Source organism: Chiloscyllium punctatum, chromosome 3 (genome assembly GCF_047496795.1).
Source record: "Chiloscyllium punctatum isolate Juve2018m chromosome 3, sChiPun1.3, whole genome shotgun sequence".
NCBI classification, from domain to species: Eukaryota; Metazoa; Chordata; class Chondrichthyes; order Orectolobiformes; family Hemiscylliidae; genus Chiloscyllium; species Chiloscyllium punctatum.
Window position 1 is genome coordinate 56,876,390 of NC_092741.1, and position 18,232 is coordinate 56,894,621.

An 18,232-nucleotide genomic window follows, 5' to 3' on the forward strand; every position below is an offset into this window, starting at 1 on the left:
TCATCCTTTATAATAGACTCCAGCATCTTTCCCACCACTGAGGTCAGACTAACTGGTCTATAATTTCCTGCTTTCTCTCTCCCACCTTTCTTAAAAAGTGGTACAACATTAGCCACCTTCCAATCCACAGGAACTGATCCTGAATCTATCGAACTCTGGAAAATAATCACCAACGCATCCACGATTTCTCAAGCCACCTCCTTCAGTTCCCTGGGATGTAGACCATCAGACCCTGGGGACTTATCAACCTTCAGACCTAACAGTCTCTCCAACACCAATTCCTGGCAAATATAAATTCCCTTCAGTTCAGGTCCTTCAGCCACTGTTACCACAGGGAGATTGCTTGTGTCTTCCCCAGTGAACACAGATCTGAAGTACCAATTCAAATCTTCTGCCATTTCTTTGCTCCCCGTAGTATATTCCCCTGTTTCTGTCTTCAAGGGCCCAATTTTAGTCTTAACCATTTTTTTGCCTTTCACATACCTAAAAAAGTTTTTACTATCCTCCTTTATATTTTTGGCCAGTTTACATTTGTACCTCATTTTTTCTCTGCGTATTTCCTTCTTAGTAATCCTCTGTTGTTCTTTAAAAGCTTCCCCATCCTCCGTTTTCCCACTCATCTTTGCTATGTTATACTCTTTCTCTTTTAACTTTATATCTTTCTTAACTTCCCTCATCAGCCATGGCCACCCATGCCTCCTCCTAGGATCTTTCTTCCTTTTTGGAATGAACTGATCCTGCATCTTCTGCATTATACACAGAAATATCTGCCTTGTTCCTCCACTGTCATCCCTGCTAAGGTATTGCACCATTGAACTTTGGCCAGCTCTCCCTCATAGCTCCATAGTTCCCTTTATTCAACAGAAATATTGTCACTTCCGATTGTACCCTCTCCCTCTCAAATTGCAGATTGAAGCTTATTGTATTATGGTCACTGCTTCCCAATGGCTCCTTCACTTCGAGGTTCCTGATCAATTCTGGTTTGTTGCACAATACCAGATCCAGAATTGCCTTCTCCTGGTCGGCTCCAGCACCAGCTGTTCTAAAAATCCATCTTGGAGGCACTCCACAAAGTCTCTTTCTTGAGGTCCAATACCATCCTGATTCTCCCAGTCGACCTGCATGTTGAAATCCCCCATAACAACTGTAGTAACATCTTTGCGACAGGCCAATTTCAGCTCTTGATTCAACTTACATCCGACATCCAGACTACTGTTTGGGGGCCTGTAGATAACTCCCAAGAGGGTCTTTTTACCCTTAGAATTTCTCAGGTCTATCCACACTGACTCTACATCCCCTGATTCTAGGTCCCCCCGCGCAAGGGACTGAATATCACCCCTTACCAACATGGCCACCCCACCCCCTCTGCCCATCGGTCTGTCCTTACGATAGCAAGTGTAGCCTTGAATATTAATTTCCCAGGCCCTGTCCACTTGAAGCCACATCTCAGTTATCCCCACAATATCGTATCTGCCAACTTCCAAAAGAGCCTCAAGCTCATCCATCTTATTTCTAATGCTTCATGCATTCACGTATAGTATTTTTAATTTGTTATTGCCCTCACCCTTCCCATCAACTCCTATTTCACTCAACCTTACAGCATGATCCCTTTTTGAGTTTTCTGCCTCATTGATTATCGATTTCAGCAAATGACAAATCTTTCCTGTATTAGATCACTCCTAGGAAGTATAAATCTCTGAGTTAATCATTGTTACACACCCGGAGACAGAAGGCATTACACTTCTTTGTCAAAGCAACACAAACACCGGAAAAAGTGAATTTGATTGGAAGAACGTAGAAAGTGGGACTTGTGAGTCATTGGGCTACTTCGCAGGTTCACTGGTTCATGTTATTTGTAGTATACAGGTCATGAGCCAACAGCAGACACAATACCTAAAACTACAGTATGGAGATCATTGTGCTTCAGATAGTTACCCCTGGCAGTTTATTAATAAGTAATTTATTCACAAAATCAATTAGCTTAATTGGCAATGGGCATTCACAGTATCTAATGGTTCTGAATTCTACTACAAAAAGTGGAAAGTCAAGACTTCCTTTCATTGGACTGATCCAAATGTGGTCATTCCCCAGGACCAGCATCATTGTTCACTTTCGGTGGGATCTTTACTTTCTACCTCAGATTACCCCAAAGAGATAAGGGATCCCAAAAGTTTGAGCAACAGGTGTAGATGCCTGTTTCGTGCTGCCTGATTCATGCTGTTACTATTCAGGAGCAACATTTGCAGTTTACCACTGACAGGATGCTGCTTTCATACCAAAAGGACCATGTCATTGAACATTATCAATTAATTCCAGTACTGGTGAAACATAATAAATATCAAGCAAATACTCCCTCAGTTCAACAGTTTGCAATAACATTCCAAGGTCTTATAGCCTGCACAGGGTCCAGTAACTGTTCCCCCTCACACCTTGGTGTACAAAATGTCTACATATTTAGCCTATTTTGCATGCTACCTTTCTTGGGTGATGTATGGGTGAGGGAGGGGAAGAAGTTCCTATTTTGTTTACCACTCCTTCTGCATGTGTGCCACACAGCTTGCATCACTTACTTCTGAATCAGGTCTCTGATATAAAAGGTCCATGTAGAGGCATCACACTGGCCTCTTTGTTGGAGGTATCCATCTCCCATTGTTTGTAGGACAATGTCTGTGACTGTTGAATGATCAAATTATCGAGGAACTGCTTTGTTTCTGAATTGTCCACAAAGGCTCACTGGAACCATTCCCAATAGATCCAGCACAGAAGCTGATATTGTCTCTGTGTTTGCCACGCAATGGGTCAACCAGAATTTGTGAGGAACACATGCACCAGCTCAGGACCAGCACCAACCTCCAGTGGATGTAGAGTTGTCTCCAAGTGCAGATTTTCCAGCCAAGGTTACCCTCAAGATGCGGAAGAAGTGCTGGAGATCCACAGTCATTGATCTTTCATGAAATGTCATGCAGATGGGAGCAGGACAGGTAGTGCTTTACTCTGTGTAGAGGTAGGGGTAAGACCAACATGTCATGATGCCCAGTGTATCTGCAATGCAACTAAGTCTTCTAATGTGGCCAACCTGAGCCATAAAATATCTCCTCAACATCACACTTTGTCTGGTGGTTCAATACAGTAGTCTCTAAACACGGGTGAGGTCCCAGAGGACTGGAGAATTGCTAATCTTGTCCCCTTGTTTACGAAGGGTAGCAGGAATAATCCAGGTTGTTACAGGCCTGTAAACCTGATGTCAGTGGTAGCGAAGCTACTGCAGAAGATACTAAGGGATAGGATACATACCCTTTTGGAAGAAAATGGGCTTATCAGTGATAGGCAGCATGGTTTTGTGAAGGGAAGGTCATGTCTTACAAGCCTAATCAAATTCTTTGAAGAGGTGACAAAGTTGATTGATGAGGGAAGGGATGTAGGTGTCATATACATGGACTTTAGTAAGGCATTTGATAAGGTTCCCCATAGTAGGTTGATGAAGAAGGTGAAATCACATGGGGTCCACGGTGTTCTAGCTAGATGGATAGAGAATGGTTCGGCAACAAGAGACAGAGAGTAGTAGTGGAAGGGAGCTTCTCAATATGGAGACTTGTGACCAGTGGTGTCCCACAGGGATCTATGCTGGCACTACTGCTGTTTGTGATACACATAAATGATTTGGTGGAAGGTGTAGGTTGACTCATTAGCAAGTTTGCAGATGACACTAAGATTGATGGAGTAGCAGATAGTGAAGGGGACTGTCAGAGAATACAGCAGAATATAGATAGATTGGAGAGTTGGACAGAGAAATGACAGATGGAGCTCAATCCGGACAAGTACGAGGTGACGCAGTTTAGAAGATGCAGTTTAAGAGCGAACTAAACAGTAAATGGAAACATCCTGGGGAAAATTGAGGTCCACAAAGATCTGGGTGTTCAGGCCTATTGTTCCCTGAAGGTGGCAATGCAGATCAGTGGAGTGGTCAAGAAGGTATACGGCATGCTTTCCTTCATCAGACGGGGCAAGAGTTGGTTAGGTCATGTTACAGTTGTATAAGACTTTGGCTCAGCCACATTTGGAATACTGCATACAGTTCATTTCGCCACATTACCAAAAGAATGTGGATGCTTTGGAAAGGGTGCAGAGGAGGTTCACCAGGATGTTGCCTGGTATGGAGGGTGTTAGCTATGAAGAGAGGTTGAGTAGATTAGGATTATTTTCCTTAAAAAGACAGAGGTTTGGGGGGACCTGATTGAGGCGTACAAAATCATGAGAGGTGTAGATAGGGTGGATAGCAAGAAACTCTTTCCCAGAGTGGGGGACTCAATTATTAGGGGTCATGAGTTCAAAGTGAGAGGGGAAATGTTTAGGGGAGATATACATGGAAAGTTCCTCACGCAGAGGGTGGTGGGGGCCTGGAACACGTTGCCAGTGGAGGTGGTAGGGGAGGGAACAATTGCATCATTTAAGATGTCTCCAGGCAGATACATGAATGGGCAGGGAGCAGAGGGATACAAGTCCTTAGAAAATAGGCCAAAGGTTTAGATAGAGGATCTGGACAAGTGGAGTATGCAACAAGTGTATGTGATGGGATGTAATGAAGATCTATTCATCAGAAGGAGCATTGTCTTCACCATCTTACAGCTCAGCATCATTGCCTACAGCCACCCAGGCAAAGCTTATTTACCATCCACTTTCAGTGGAACTGAGTCACAGGAAGTCACTTTTCATTGACTGAAAATGTTTTGGTGCTGCTGAGGCCAACATCCTCTTTTTAATTCCAACTGCAAATGGAGTTTACTGGGTTTGACCTTTTTATGTTTCTCCTGCTGTAAAGTTAACATTAAGGTTACAAACTGTTGGAAGCCTCCACAGCATCTGATGCTCTCTCAATATATTATTAAACTAGAAAGAGCACAGAAAAGATTTGCTACGATGCTACCTAGACTGGAAGGTTTGAGTTGGATAGGCTGGAACTTTATTTCCTGTAGTGTGAAGACGGAAGGATGACTTTATAGATGTCTATAAAATCATGAGAGGAATAGATAAGACAGATAGTCAAGAGCTTTTCCCCACAGTAGGGGTGTCTAAAACTGGAGGGCAGAGGTTTAAAGTGAGAGGAAAGAAATATAAAAGGGTCCAGAAGGGCAGTTTTTTCACACAGAGGCTGGAGAGTGTCTGGAACAGGCTCTTGAGGTAGTGGTGGAAGTGAGTACAATTTTCTATTCAATAAACGTTTAAATGTGTACATGGATGGAATAGGTCTGGATGGATATGGACAAAATGCAGGGAAATGGAGCTAGTTTAAATTGTGTAAAACTGGGTGGCAATATCAAGATGGCTTGCAGGGCTTGTTTTCAAGGCTATAGAACTCTATGACTCTTTGACTCTATTCAATCATGATAACATTCAACATAATCATATAGGGATCTTGGGGTGTTTGTCCACAGCTCCCTGAATGTGAATGGATGAGTGAATGGGTTAGCTAAAGAGGTATATGGGATGATTGCTTTTATTAGTCATAATACAGATTATAAGAGCAGGATGTTGGAGCTGTATTGAATTCTAGTTAGGCCACAGCTGGAGTACTGTGTCCAGTTCTGGTCACTGGAGTGCATGCAAAGGAGACTCACCAGGATGTTATGAAAACAGAAGTTACTGGGAATGCTCGGCAGGTCTGGTAGCATCTCTGAAGAGAAATCAGAGTGAATGTTTCAGGTCCAGAGACCCTTCCTCACCAGACCCAAAATGTAAACTTTGATTTATCTTCACAGATGCTGCCAGACCGGCTGAGCTTTCCCAGCAACTTCTGTTTTTGTTTCTGTGATTTACAGCATCCGCAATTATTTTGGGTTCCACCAGGATGGTGCCTGGGATGAAGCATTTCAGCCATGAAGAGAGGCTGGATAGGCTTAGGCTGTTTTCTTTGGAACAGTCAAGGCTGAGGGGAGAACCTGACAGAATTGTATAAGATTACGAAGTGCATGGACAGGGTGGATAGAAAACAGCTGCTCCCCTTAGTTCAGATCAAGAAAAAGTTTAAAGTTAAAAGCAAGAGGTTTAGAGGGCTTTCTCGAAAGGCTTTTTTCACTCACAGGGTGGTTGGGGATCTGGAATGTACTGCATGGGAGGGTAGTTGAAGCAGGAAACCTCATAACCTTTATAATGTATTTGGATGAACACTTGAAGTGTCATAACATTCACCATTCCTCATTTGACAAACCCTTCATCCCTGGAAGCCTCCTCTGGACCCTTTCAAAGGTCAGCACATCCTTCCTTGTTCACAATATTCCAAAAACAGTTTAACTAGAGCCTAATACAGTCTCAGTTTTTCCTGAAGAAGGGCTTATGCCCGAAACGTCGATTCTCCTGCTCCTTGGATGCTGCCTGACCTGCTGCACTTTTCCAGCAACACATTTTTCAGCCCTTATACAGTCTCAGCAGTACACCCTTGCCCTTGTATTCTAACCCTTTAGAAATTATAACAAATGAAGTGACTGTATAGTAGTTGCATATTCTAAATATAGACTGAAGTCAACACTCCCCTGCTCCCAATGGGGCTTTATAATTCAGAGTACTGATGACAATTGCCTATAACTGCAACTCATGCTTCAATTGACCAATGTTCTTGAATGACAGGTGTTGAATATATCCATTACATTTTTGCTATATTGCAGACTGTTCCAGTCAGAGTGATTGCAAAATTTAAAAAGTGCTTATCTCAAATAGTTTTTTTTTCCAAATTAACAACAGCTTCAGTCTTTGTGACCAAAAAATCCAGAATGTAATTTTAATATGTGATATAATTGTGCAGTGATATGTATCAGTTACCTTCCTTTTCATTTTAAAACACACATGGGCTATTTACTCACCTTTCAGGTGATGAAAGAAGTTCTATTGATAGATGACATCAGGTATGAATCAACCTCAGTGTCATTGGAACATTATGCTAATATTGCAGTCTTGAATAGCATTTACAAAGCTATTCAAGAAAAATAGCTGTTTCAATGCAGCTTTGAAATCAATAATATCTTGTTCTCACTTTCTACCTCTAATTATCTTATATTCACCCATTCCATAAGATAATGACTGAGGCAAGGACAATTAATTTCCTCAAGTGTTCCTTCCCCATGCATAAGCCTTGACAGTAAGCATGCTATCTGACCATTGCAGTTACTGCAGCTTTATCAACCCCGTTGTCCAACATTCACACTCACACACTTTTCATCGGTGGAACACAGTAAGGTGATGGTTGAGATTGGGTACTTCCCAAAAAGGAACACAAACAGAAAGCTAATCTGTGATTATGTTTCTTATCCTATTCTATATTCATCTATTGAGGAAGCTATATGTTAGAAATTCCTCGCTTCATTGATTGGAACTCCCCATGAAGCGAATTTCAAAGCAAAAGTGTGGCTGTTGAATAAAATAATTGAAAATGGCACTTTCAGTGGTTTGAACATTTTGAAGTTGGGCAGAACATGGAATCACAACTGGCATGTGGAAATTTGTGGGATGACATTGCTACCTTATTAATCCTTATGTACACTTTTTTGTCTGTTTATACTTTTTCAATTACAATTTACATTTCTTGGCTATATATAATTGTGCATTTTGAGTCCGTCTTACCGATTCATCCATTTACTTTTATTTTGATTGGTGCCTTGAATGTTGCTTTAATTTCACTCTGTAGTCAAAAATGAATTTAATTTTATACCTTAATGCTGGCATTCAAAGACCTAAACTTAACAAATGAGTTTGAATGATAAAATATTTGTGCAGTCAAATGGAAAATGGGTCCAGGAATGTTCCGCCCTTTAACCAGAACAAGGTGACTCATCCAGGAGAGGTCTGACCCTGAAGTGATTCTCACTTACTCCCACATCATAGTAACACACAAACATTTACTTTATAGATCATTTTATTCTGTGCAAGTTGATACATAACAATAAAAAAAGTTAGTAGTCAAGCACAGTAATTGTTTGGCAGATTCTCAAACAAGCCTTAAAGCTACAGGCTTCTTGTTACCTAATACAATGATGGCACGAATGTAATACTCAGTGCTGAGGAATGCAGTAACTCGCTACAAAATTCCCATCACTAAGGTATTGGAATGTGCCATCAACAGTACTATCAAGCAGCACTTGTTTAGCAGTAACCTGCTCACTGATACCCAATTTGGATTCTACCAGGACCATCCCACTCCTGACCTCATTCCAGCCTTGCTCCAAACATAGCAGCAGCATGGTGGCTCAGTGGTTTGCACTGCTGCCTCACAATGCCAGGAATGCCAGGTTTGATTCCAGCCTCGGGCGACTGTCTGTATGGAGTTTGCACATTCTCCCTGTGTCTGCGTGGGTTTTCTCTGCGTGCTCTGGTTTCCTCCCACAGTCCAAAGATATGCAGCTAAGGTGAATTGGTCCTGCTGAATTGTCCATAATGTTCAGGCATATGTGGGTTAGGTGCATTAGTTAGGGTAAATGTGGAGTAATAGGTTAGGGGAACAGATCTGGGTGGGTTACTTTTTGGAGGGTCGGTGTGGACTTGTTGGGCCTAATGGCCTGTTTCCACACTGTCAGGATTCTATACTACAGACAAATGAGTGACTGCCTAAGACACCAATGCCACAGCTGACTGCGTGTGGCATTGTGGAGCCCCAGCAAAACCGGAGTCAATGGGTATCAGGAGAAAACCTTCTGCTGGCAGGAGTAATGTTGAACACAAAGGAAGATGGTTGTGGCTGCTTGAGGTTAGAAATCTCAGCTCCAGGACTTCTCTGCAGGAGCTCCTCATGATAATGTCCCAGGTTCATCCATCCTCAGGTGCTTCAACAATGACCTTCCCTCCATCATCAGGTCAGAGGTGGGGATGTTCATTGGTGACCACACAAGGTTCAGCACCAGTCACGACTCCTCAGATACTAAAGTAGTCCAATTCCAGGTGCAGCAAGACCTGGACATTATCCAGATTGGGGCTGAGAAGTGGAAATGGCATTCATGATGCATAAGTGACAGTCAATGACCTCTCCAACAAGAATGGATCCAACCACACTCTTTGACATTCAATGGCACTACTATCACTGAATCCCTACTTTCAACATCTTGGGAGTTACAATTGATCAGAACTGGATTAGCCATACAAACATAGTGGATACAAAAGCAGGTCAGAGGTTAAGAATACTGCAGCGGGTAACTCACCTCCTGACTCCCCTTAGCTTTTGCACCACCAACAATATTTGAGTCAGGAGTGTAATGGAATACTCCGCATTTGCCTGGATAGGTGCATCTCCAGGGAGTCTTGCTGGTGGATTTGGAGCAAGTATGAATGACTTCTCTTGAATGAAGAATTTTGTTAGAACAGCAGGGAAATGTTTGAGCTGTTACAATGAACTCAGGTGCTGGCTTGTCAAGTCAGTACAAGAAATTACAGTACAAGGCTGGGTCATGGTGGCCTTAGAAAAGATCAAGAGGCACAGGCAGAGGAAGCTGTATGACAGAAGAAAGATTAACCTCTGCCGAAGCAGCTCATGTTGGGAGTCAGTAAATGGTCTAGAGGGCATAGGTTTAGGGTGAGAGGGAAAGAAATAAAAGGCACCTAAGGGGCAGCTTTGTCACGCAGAGGGTGGTGCATGTATGGAATGAGCTGCTAGAGAAAGTGGTGGAGGCTGGTACAATTGCAACATTTAAAAGGCATCTGGATGGGTATATGAATAGGAAGGGTTTGGAGGGATATGGGCCGGGTGCTGATAAATGGGACTATATTAGGTTGGGACACTTGGTCGGCACGGACGAGTTGGACCGAAAGGTCTGTTTCGATGCTGTACATCTTTATGACTCTATGACGCTGTGGGTGCCAAGCTGCAACAAGGATTGGGTAAGGATGATAAAGGGTAGGATAAAGGGTTGAGCAGGACAGTTCGGAGGCCAAGGGTGCTCAATGAAGTTTTTTTATATTTTGACAAATCATCTGGCTTGCCATTCATCTTTGCAGAATAATTGATTTTTCTTCCTTGGGTTTAATGTTTTCCCTTACTTCTTGAGTTAACAACAGATGGTGGACGCTCCCTATAAATATTCTGAGCATTCTGAAATGTTTCCTTAGTTGATTGCATTTAGGTCTCTATTGATCTTTCCCCACTCTTAAATGCCAGTTCAATTCAGCTAGCTCAGCCTTCATTTGTTGCCCTTGTTTAAGTTTAAAATATTAGTAGAAAATCTAATACTTGTACTAGATGTAAAATGCAATTATATTGTGGTTGCTGGTAAAAGGGATCTAAGGCCATTAGTTAATTCCATCATATTACACAATACCAAGTCAAATATAACCTGCTCTTTGTTCAGTTCCAAAATGTGTCACTCCAAGAAACTTGGATGTATGCTATGAACTCTTTGTTCAGGTTATTGCTGCCAATCTGACTTTTCCAGTTTACATATGGGTTAAAGTATATGATTATTACCATCCCCATATCACATGTTCTCAATATTCCTTCTTGTATACGCAATCCCAAATTACAGGTCACTTTCTCATATGTTCCCTACAATCCTGCATTTCTACCCAAACTGATTCTATATCTCAATCTTCTGAACCAAGATAATATCTATTATACAAATGCCGTCCTTCATTAAGTGTGCAACCCCTCCACCTTTCCCTAGCTTCCTAATTTTCTTGAGTGCCATGTACCCCCCTATATTCAGGACCAAATGCTTATCATCCTGCAGCCACACCTCTGCATGGCTATCAGGTCATATTTATTTCCTATTAAATATCCATATACATTTTATTGTGCTATCAATTCAATTACTTCGTTATGAATGGTGACCTGACCAGGACAACCCTATAAATCTGGTTGACTGGAAATTGAAGTTATTTTATAGCCAATTAAGTATAAATCTCCCCCACCCAACAGAAAATAATTTAATGCAGGTAGATACAAGCTATCAGGTTTTGTTTCTGTGGAGAATAGAATTACAGAGGCCAACATATGATTGCAGTAGATGAAAAATATATTTTTTAAAATGCACCTTTCTTTAAAATTTGAAAGGGGAGCTTGGGGAGCAAACTTAGTGATATGACACTTGATCCAAATGTTTTGAATTTCACATTGTAGGATTATATGTGAAACAATGTCATGGGGTGACTTCCGGGTGGCGGGGTGGGGGTGGGTGTGCCTTAGACAATTCAGCATTAGTGGGAGGTGTGGTAGCCCAAGTTGTAACTACTTACATGTGAAGGAGCCCAGATCAACTCGAAAGCTGCACCACAACTGGAATCACAGTGAAAGGTGTTTTTCAGTGATTGTTTTGGCAATGATAAAGGGATTTGAGTAGCTTGGCTACTATTTAATATTATGTCTTATCATCACCATAACTTCCGAGGTGAAAATACATTGGATGAGTCATCCAGGCAGGGCTTTCCCTGAAGTTGCAGGTACAGTAGTCTGGGGGGGGATGAAATAGTTGAGTTTATTTGTTATGGTATCCTCCAAGCATACGGTGGCGCTGGCAGTCATGTAGAAGGATAAAGTGCAGGTTCAGCCTGATTTTGGTGCAGCTTGTCGGCAGGAAGAAGCTGGGCAGTAGATTGTTGTGTTTCTGCTGAGACAGAGTGAGGTTTGTTACATTGACTCCAAATGTCAGGCTGATGTGTAAGCAGGCAAGCAAGGAATAAACCTTACAGGGAGCATTGACCCTGCAAATATTCAGGATAATGATGATTATTCAAAATCATTATTTTTATCACTCAACCCCCAGGGGAGGAAATGCTTTGATGCATTGGATTGATTGCTGTCGAGTGTATTGCAAACGAACCTATCTTAGAAGAGTACTTAAACTACTCTTATACTGTCACTTCAGTATACGCGACTTTCAGAAAGGTCATTATCGACTCGTTTCCCTTGATGTGTTTGCAGCTATTTCTGTGTTATTGACTTGACCTTTATTTTAATGTTTGGAGTGAACAGTGTTGGATTATGTTACAATGAGCAGAAAATGTTAGTTTAGTGCCCTCCTTCTCTAAATAGAGACCCCCTCAGCTCCATCTGCATAGAACTTTTACTCACTTCATCCCTCTCTGGGGCATCAGGCTGACATTGAGCCAGTTTGTTTGCAGCCTTTGTCACTTTTCACCCTGCAATGATGCACCTCTGTAACACTGCCCCATCTCAGCTCAGCTGCTGCTGAAACTCCCACACATCACTTTGCTTCTTTAAGACTTAACTGTTCCAACATACACCCGGTAGGTCTCCCGCATTCTTGGAATCCCTGGAATTTGGAAGCCAACTTGGCCCATTGGGTCTGCACTAAGCTTTCAAAGAGCATCCCACCCACACCCGCCTCCTGACCATATTCCTGTATCACTGCATTTCTCATGAAAAATTCACCTAACCTACACATCCATCAACAGTATGGGCAATTTAACATGGTCAGTCAAACTAACCTGCACATCTTTGAACTGTGGGAGGAGACCCACACAGACACAGTGAGAATGTGTAAACTCCACACAGTCAGTGACTCAAGGCTGGAATCAAACCAGTGTCGCGGGCTTTGTGAGGCGACAGTGCTAACCACTGAGCCACCCTCCCATTCATCCATTCAACCCACTCTAAACCCGAGGTCATCCAAACCATACTGCCCATCTCCTAACTTGCACCAAATCCTGTTCATCCTTGTACTCATTTTGGCTCCCAATAAAGCATCATCTTGATCTTAAAATTCTCATCCTTCTTTCAAATCTCTCCATGACTGCTTCCATTCCTATTTCTAATTTCCTCGGACCACACGCTTTGGCAGGATATCTATGCTCCTCTGGTTCTGACTTCGTGTCTGTCTCCAATTTGTGTCCAGTCCCCCACTGATGGCCACACCTTCAGCGACCTTTGGAATTCTTTTCGTAATCCTTTCCACCTCAGTTTCTTCTTTGAAAACACTCCTTATTACTTATTTTTTCGATGAAGCTTTTGGTTATTTGATTGATAATGATCTTATGTGGCTCGGTGTCATAATTTGTTTTATAATGTTCCCATGAAGCCTCTTGGGGATAATCTGTTACCTTAATGACGTTTACCATATTTGTGCTCAGGTTCATAAATTGGACAGTTGTAAGCTATGTCATCTTCATCCGATCCAACTGATGCCAAGACAGAGCCCCCGAAGAGTGCTGGTTACAAAAGTCCAGGATTGAGAGGGATCCGAACCACCAGTCTCTTCCGAGCTGTTAATCCAGAGCTCTTCATTAAACCTGTAAGGAAATTGCCACTTAACTTTGGACAGCTCTGCTTTTAAATAGTTAGGATTGTCTTCGGGGTTAATCAAGAAAAAGCAATTGAACACCCGGCTCTCATGTTGGAGGTTCACCATTGTGCCTACTTCCATATTTACAATCTTCTTCCCAACTCTACTGAGCTTTGTGGCAAGCTTTGTTTGATATCAGCCTGTCTCATTACTCAGTGGTAGGCAGTAAATATTGTTATCCTCCATTGCAAATAAATTTCTGCTGGCTAATCATAATTTTATTGGCAGACTGTCAGCCCTTGCATCATGCTTTCATGGAAGTTTGTCACAGGTGGGCACACTGATATTTTATTTCTGTCCTTGATTCCAGTCGAACCAAGTGAGCTACATGGGTCTTTTTGCAGTGCTGGTTGTCAGTCAGTGTGAAGTGAGTTTGATAAAATGTAAGGCATTTCTTCACGATGACATCTTCATAGTAATAAACTATTCACTATTTGGCAATAAAAAAACCAAAAAAACTGCGGATGCTGGAAATCAGAAGCAAGTCTGGCAGCATCTGTGGAGAGAAATCAGAGTTAATGTTTCAGGTCCGGTGATCCTTCCTCAGAACTCATGGTAGTTAGGAAAAGTTGGTTTTTATGCAGAAGATAGGTTGGGGGAAACGCGTAAGGGGATAGGTGGAGATAAAGCCCAAAATTAGAGAAGAATGACAAAGCAGTGGATAACGATCGGCCTAGAAGAATGAATAGCTACTAATGGGGACAATTTAGTGTATAACAATGGGTGGTGTGTAATAGCAGACCATGTGATAACAATGCCTGGTATGTGGGGTTGGGGTAAGGACATGGGAGAAGGTGCCTAACACCCTAAAATTGTTGAACTCGATAGTGAGTCCAGAAAGCTGTGGAGTTCCCAAGTGGAAAATAAGGTGCTGTTCTTCCAGCTTATGCTGAGTTTCACTGGAGCACTGCAGCAAGCCTGAGACAGAGATATTGACTTTGTCAGCTTTGGGATCCTGCCTGCTATCTGTCCTTAGGCAGTGTACTGGTTTCCATGCCAATTAAGGGGGTGTCTCTATGAAAATCCCAACAAATGACTGTTTCCTTCTGTGGAATTAGGTTCAGGAGCCAGAAGTAGTCCCTACTCCTGTAAACCAATGTGAAAATCCAACTCTGGTGGTCTGAGTTCTTTAATTTCCTTTAGTTTGAAAGTACAAAATTTGTCAATATAAAAGAAATTGCTTCTTTGAAAGGCAATAATTGTACACTGAGGCATCACATTTTACAAATTGTTCTCTAAAGTGGTATGATAAGTCAAAGTTTTCAAAATAGCAATATTCTTTCACATGACAAAGCAAGTTCCATTTGTTTTGGGTAATATTTAATTTCTTTCTCTGTGTTCCTGCAACAGAATAAACCTGTGATGGCTTTTGGACTGCTGACTATAACACTATGTGTGAGTTACGTTGCTTATTTGAATGCTACTGCTGAAAACAAAGCAGATTTATATGAAGCGATTGACAGTGAAGGAACAAGGTACATGAGACAAAAGACTTCAAAGTGGGAATGAAATACCAGATGAAAACAGACAAGCAATATTGCTGCCAACAAACCTGAAACTATATAAATGTTATTAGTATTATGTAGTTACAACATACAGCTAAGAATATATGAAACAAATCAGTGCCTCCAGTGTCCTAATGACGTTGAGCAAACTTCTTGGTTAATTTTTCGATTACTTTAGATTCTCAAATATATATTTTTCTTTCCCAAATAATGTATAAATGTATAATTCAGTCTTCAGCTATAGCACCTTCTTGGGAATTGTATTCAAATTATTACATTGTACAGTAATAACATTTGAATTTAAGAATTCCTCCAATTTCTTGCATGTGATACCATTTACCTAATGTACCTTCTTGTAAAGCGTGTGATTTCCTCTTTCTGTTATCAAAGCAGTAAGGAGTGTCATTATTTTATGGAGAACTGTGAGTGAAAGAGACAAAGGGAAAATAAATGTTTGAGAGTCTGTGCCACTCTGGTCAAACAGATTGAGCAGATTATTTTCAGTCTGCCATCATGAAAAGCTCGATCTTTTAAAAAACTTTCTCCTTATCTGCAGCCTAAAATTTTTAAGCTGCCTCTCAATTTGCATGTAATTTTTTTTGGAGACCTTTGCTTTTCATCTTCATTGCTAAATTTCTTGACACCCAGATTTTTCTGTTCAAATCCATGTTCGTTGTGTCAAGTGTACTTGCTGCTAATAAACACAATATTTTGAAAATAAACCACAATTCCATGAGCATCTGAAGAGAAGAAAACAAATTGAACACTCCTGTTAGATGCCCTTAGTTACAACTGGCCAAGTTCTGAATCAATTGAAGATACCTGCTTTGAGATAATTACATTCAAGATCATATAAAATAAAGATTATTTTTTGTTTAACTTCTCAGGTTTCTTTTCAATGTTCTGCATTTCTTGAAATGCTTCTGTTCTGTTAGAAAGTACTATTTAAAATAGTTGACATGAAGTAGGATATTCACTAAATAACAGCACAGAAGGGGGGGCGGGGGGGGAGCTTAGTGGAATGCTGTTTGGTGGGTTGGTGTGCAGTCAAGAGGCCGAATGGCTTGCTTCCACACTATAAGGATTCTGTGATATTACACTCAGACCCCTCATCTCTAAGTCATTGTTTAAAATGTAAATAGCTTAAACCTAACCAGTGACTGTTGTAGCACCTTACACTCTGCTATACTGAAGGTAGCTGATGAATTGCTGCTCTGTTTTCTATAATTCACCAATTCTCAAACCATACTAATATTATTCCCCTATCTAATGAGTCTAAGTTTTGAGTCATAACCTGTTGTCATAGCTTATCAAATACTTTATGAAAATCTAAGCAACATAATCACTACTTCCTATTTTTCCTTCTTACTGGTTACATCCTTAAAAAAAAACTCAGCTGATTTGTCAACCAAATTTCCCTTCCATAAATCTGTGTTAGCCCACCAAATAAGTATGATTTTCTCAGCGAATAATAGGTTGGACCATTTTCCTTACCACTGACGCCAGACTAACTGAGCTAGAGTTATTGGTTTCCTCTCTTCCTCCTAACTTGGATAATGGAGTTGTTCTTTTGATCTTCCAATCCCCCTTTAGGAGTGTTCTAAAATCTAAGGAATTCTGGAAAAGCAAAACCTCTATTGCCACTTCCTTTAAAACCCCAGGATGTAGACCACCAAGCCCAGGGGATTGGTCAGATTTTAGTTTGCCCGTGTTGATTGACTGGCAGGTCTGCAGTGAGCATTTGCCACACAATTGGTAGTGGTGTTGTTTCCACAAGACATCAACCCTTTTTAAAAATGGTTGTGACCCTATTAGATGAACACTTGGGAGTTTTCCCAACTCCCGGGCTAATCTGACTCAAATCAATGACAAGCTAATTATTATTTTGTGGTTTGTTAGATTCTGCGTTGCTGAAATTGTTGATAACTGTTTCTGAACATAATGGTATCTGTGAGTCAGAAAATGCATTTATTGATTGTAAAGGTGAAGGCATGTTCAGAAGCTACTTAACCCTACCCGTGAACTAAAAACATTGATCAAAACTTTTGATCCAGTCCTTCAGAGTTCCCTTTGCACCTTCACGCCACATATTTCTCGTGTAGGTGATTCTACTGCCTTCTGAAGATACAAAGAGCCAGAAAACCAGGACATCCCATCGTATCAGGCAATGGGACCCTGTGTGAGAACCTCTCTGGCTGTGTCAAAGGCATCTTGAAACCCATTGTACAGGGGACCCCCAGCTTCTGTTGCGACACCACAGATTTCTCACAGAAACTCAGCACCCATGGACCAATCGAACTAGGAACATTCCTCATCACAATGGACGTTTCAGCACTCTACACCAGCAGTCCCAATAATGACAGCATCGCGGCAACAGCCTCAGTACTCAACACCGACAACTGCCAATCTCTGAGCTTTATCCTATAACTCTTCTGCTTTATCCCCGACCACAACATTTTCACCTTTGACAATCAGTTCTTCATCCAGACACACAGAACAGCCTTGGGGACCAGATTTGCACCCCAATATGCCAACACTTCCATGCACAGGTTCGAACAAGATTTCTCTACGCGGGACCTCCAACCAACATTATACACCAGGTATATTGAGAACATTTTCTTCCTCTGGACCCCTGGTGAGGAGTCGCTGAAACAACTACACAGTGATATCAATGAGTTTTAACCCATCATGAAACTCACCAGGGAATATTCTCTACTATCTGTCTCATTCTTGGGTACATGCATCTCCATTAAGCATGTGTATCTCAGCATCTCACTCTACCACAAACCCAAGGGTTACCTCACAATGCTACACTTCTCCAGCTTCTATCCAAAACATATCCCCTATGGACAAGCCCTGCGCATACCTAGGATCTGTTCAGATGAGAAAGAACATGATGGGCACTTGGAAGTACTCAAGGATGTCCTCATAAGAACGGAGTACGATGCTGAACCAATCGACCGCCAGTTCCGACGTGCCATAGCGAGAAACCGTAAAGACCTCCTCAGGAGACAGACACGAGTTGCAACCGACAGGGTACCCTTCATTGTTCAGTACTTCCCAGGACCCGAAAACCACGCCATGTTCTTCACAGCCTGCAACACATTATCGATGAAGATGAGCACCTTGCCAAGACCTTCCCCACACCTCCACTGCTCGCCATTGAACAACCACCAAGTCTCAAACAGATCATTTTTCGTAGCAAACTGCCTGTCCTTCAGGACAACACTATACAACCCTGTCATGGTAGGCTGCAAGACATGTCAGAGTGTGGACATGGATACCACCATTACGTGTGGGGACACCTCCCACCATGTATGTGGCAGGTATTCATGTGACTCGGCCAATATTGTCTATCTCATATGCTGCAGGCAAGGATGCCCTGAAGCATGGTACATTAGTGAAACTGAGCAAAGGCTACGGCGACGGATGAATGGACACTGCACAAAAATCAAC

The 18,232-nt window shown here is 41.8% G+C and overlaps 1 protein-coding gene across 5 annotated transcripts; it reads left to right on the plus strand.

Moving 5' to 3' along the window:
• Positions 1–11,175: 11,175 nt before the first annotated feature.
• smim8 (small integral membrane protein 8) lies at positions 11,176–15,655 on the plus strand. Of its 5 annotated transcripts, none has more exons than XM_072553539.1 (3): positions 11,176–11,263; positions 13,060–13,220; positions 14,622–15,655. In XM_072553539.1, exons 2-3 carry the CDS (start codon positions 13,086–13,088, stop codon positions 14,778–14,780), a joined length of 294 nt encoding a protein of 97 aa, XP_072409640.1. In that variant the 5' UTR covers positions 11,176–11,263; positions 13,060–13,085; the 3' UTR covers positions 14,781–15,655. The 5 variants fall into 5 exon arrangements, with proteins under 5 accessions (XP_072409640.1, XP_072409647.1, XP_072409621.1 ...); XM_072553546.1 differs by lacking the exon at positions 11,176–11,263 and adding an exon at positions 11,312–11,409; XM_072553520.1 differs by lacking the exon at positions 11,176–11,263 and adding an exon at positions 11,498–11,591.
• The last annotated feature ends 2,577 nt before the right edge of the window (positions 15,656–18,232 follow it).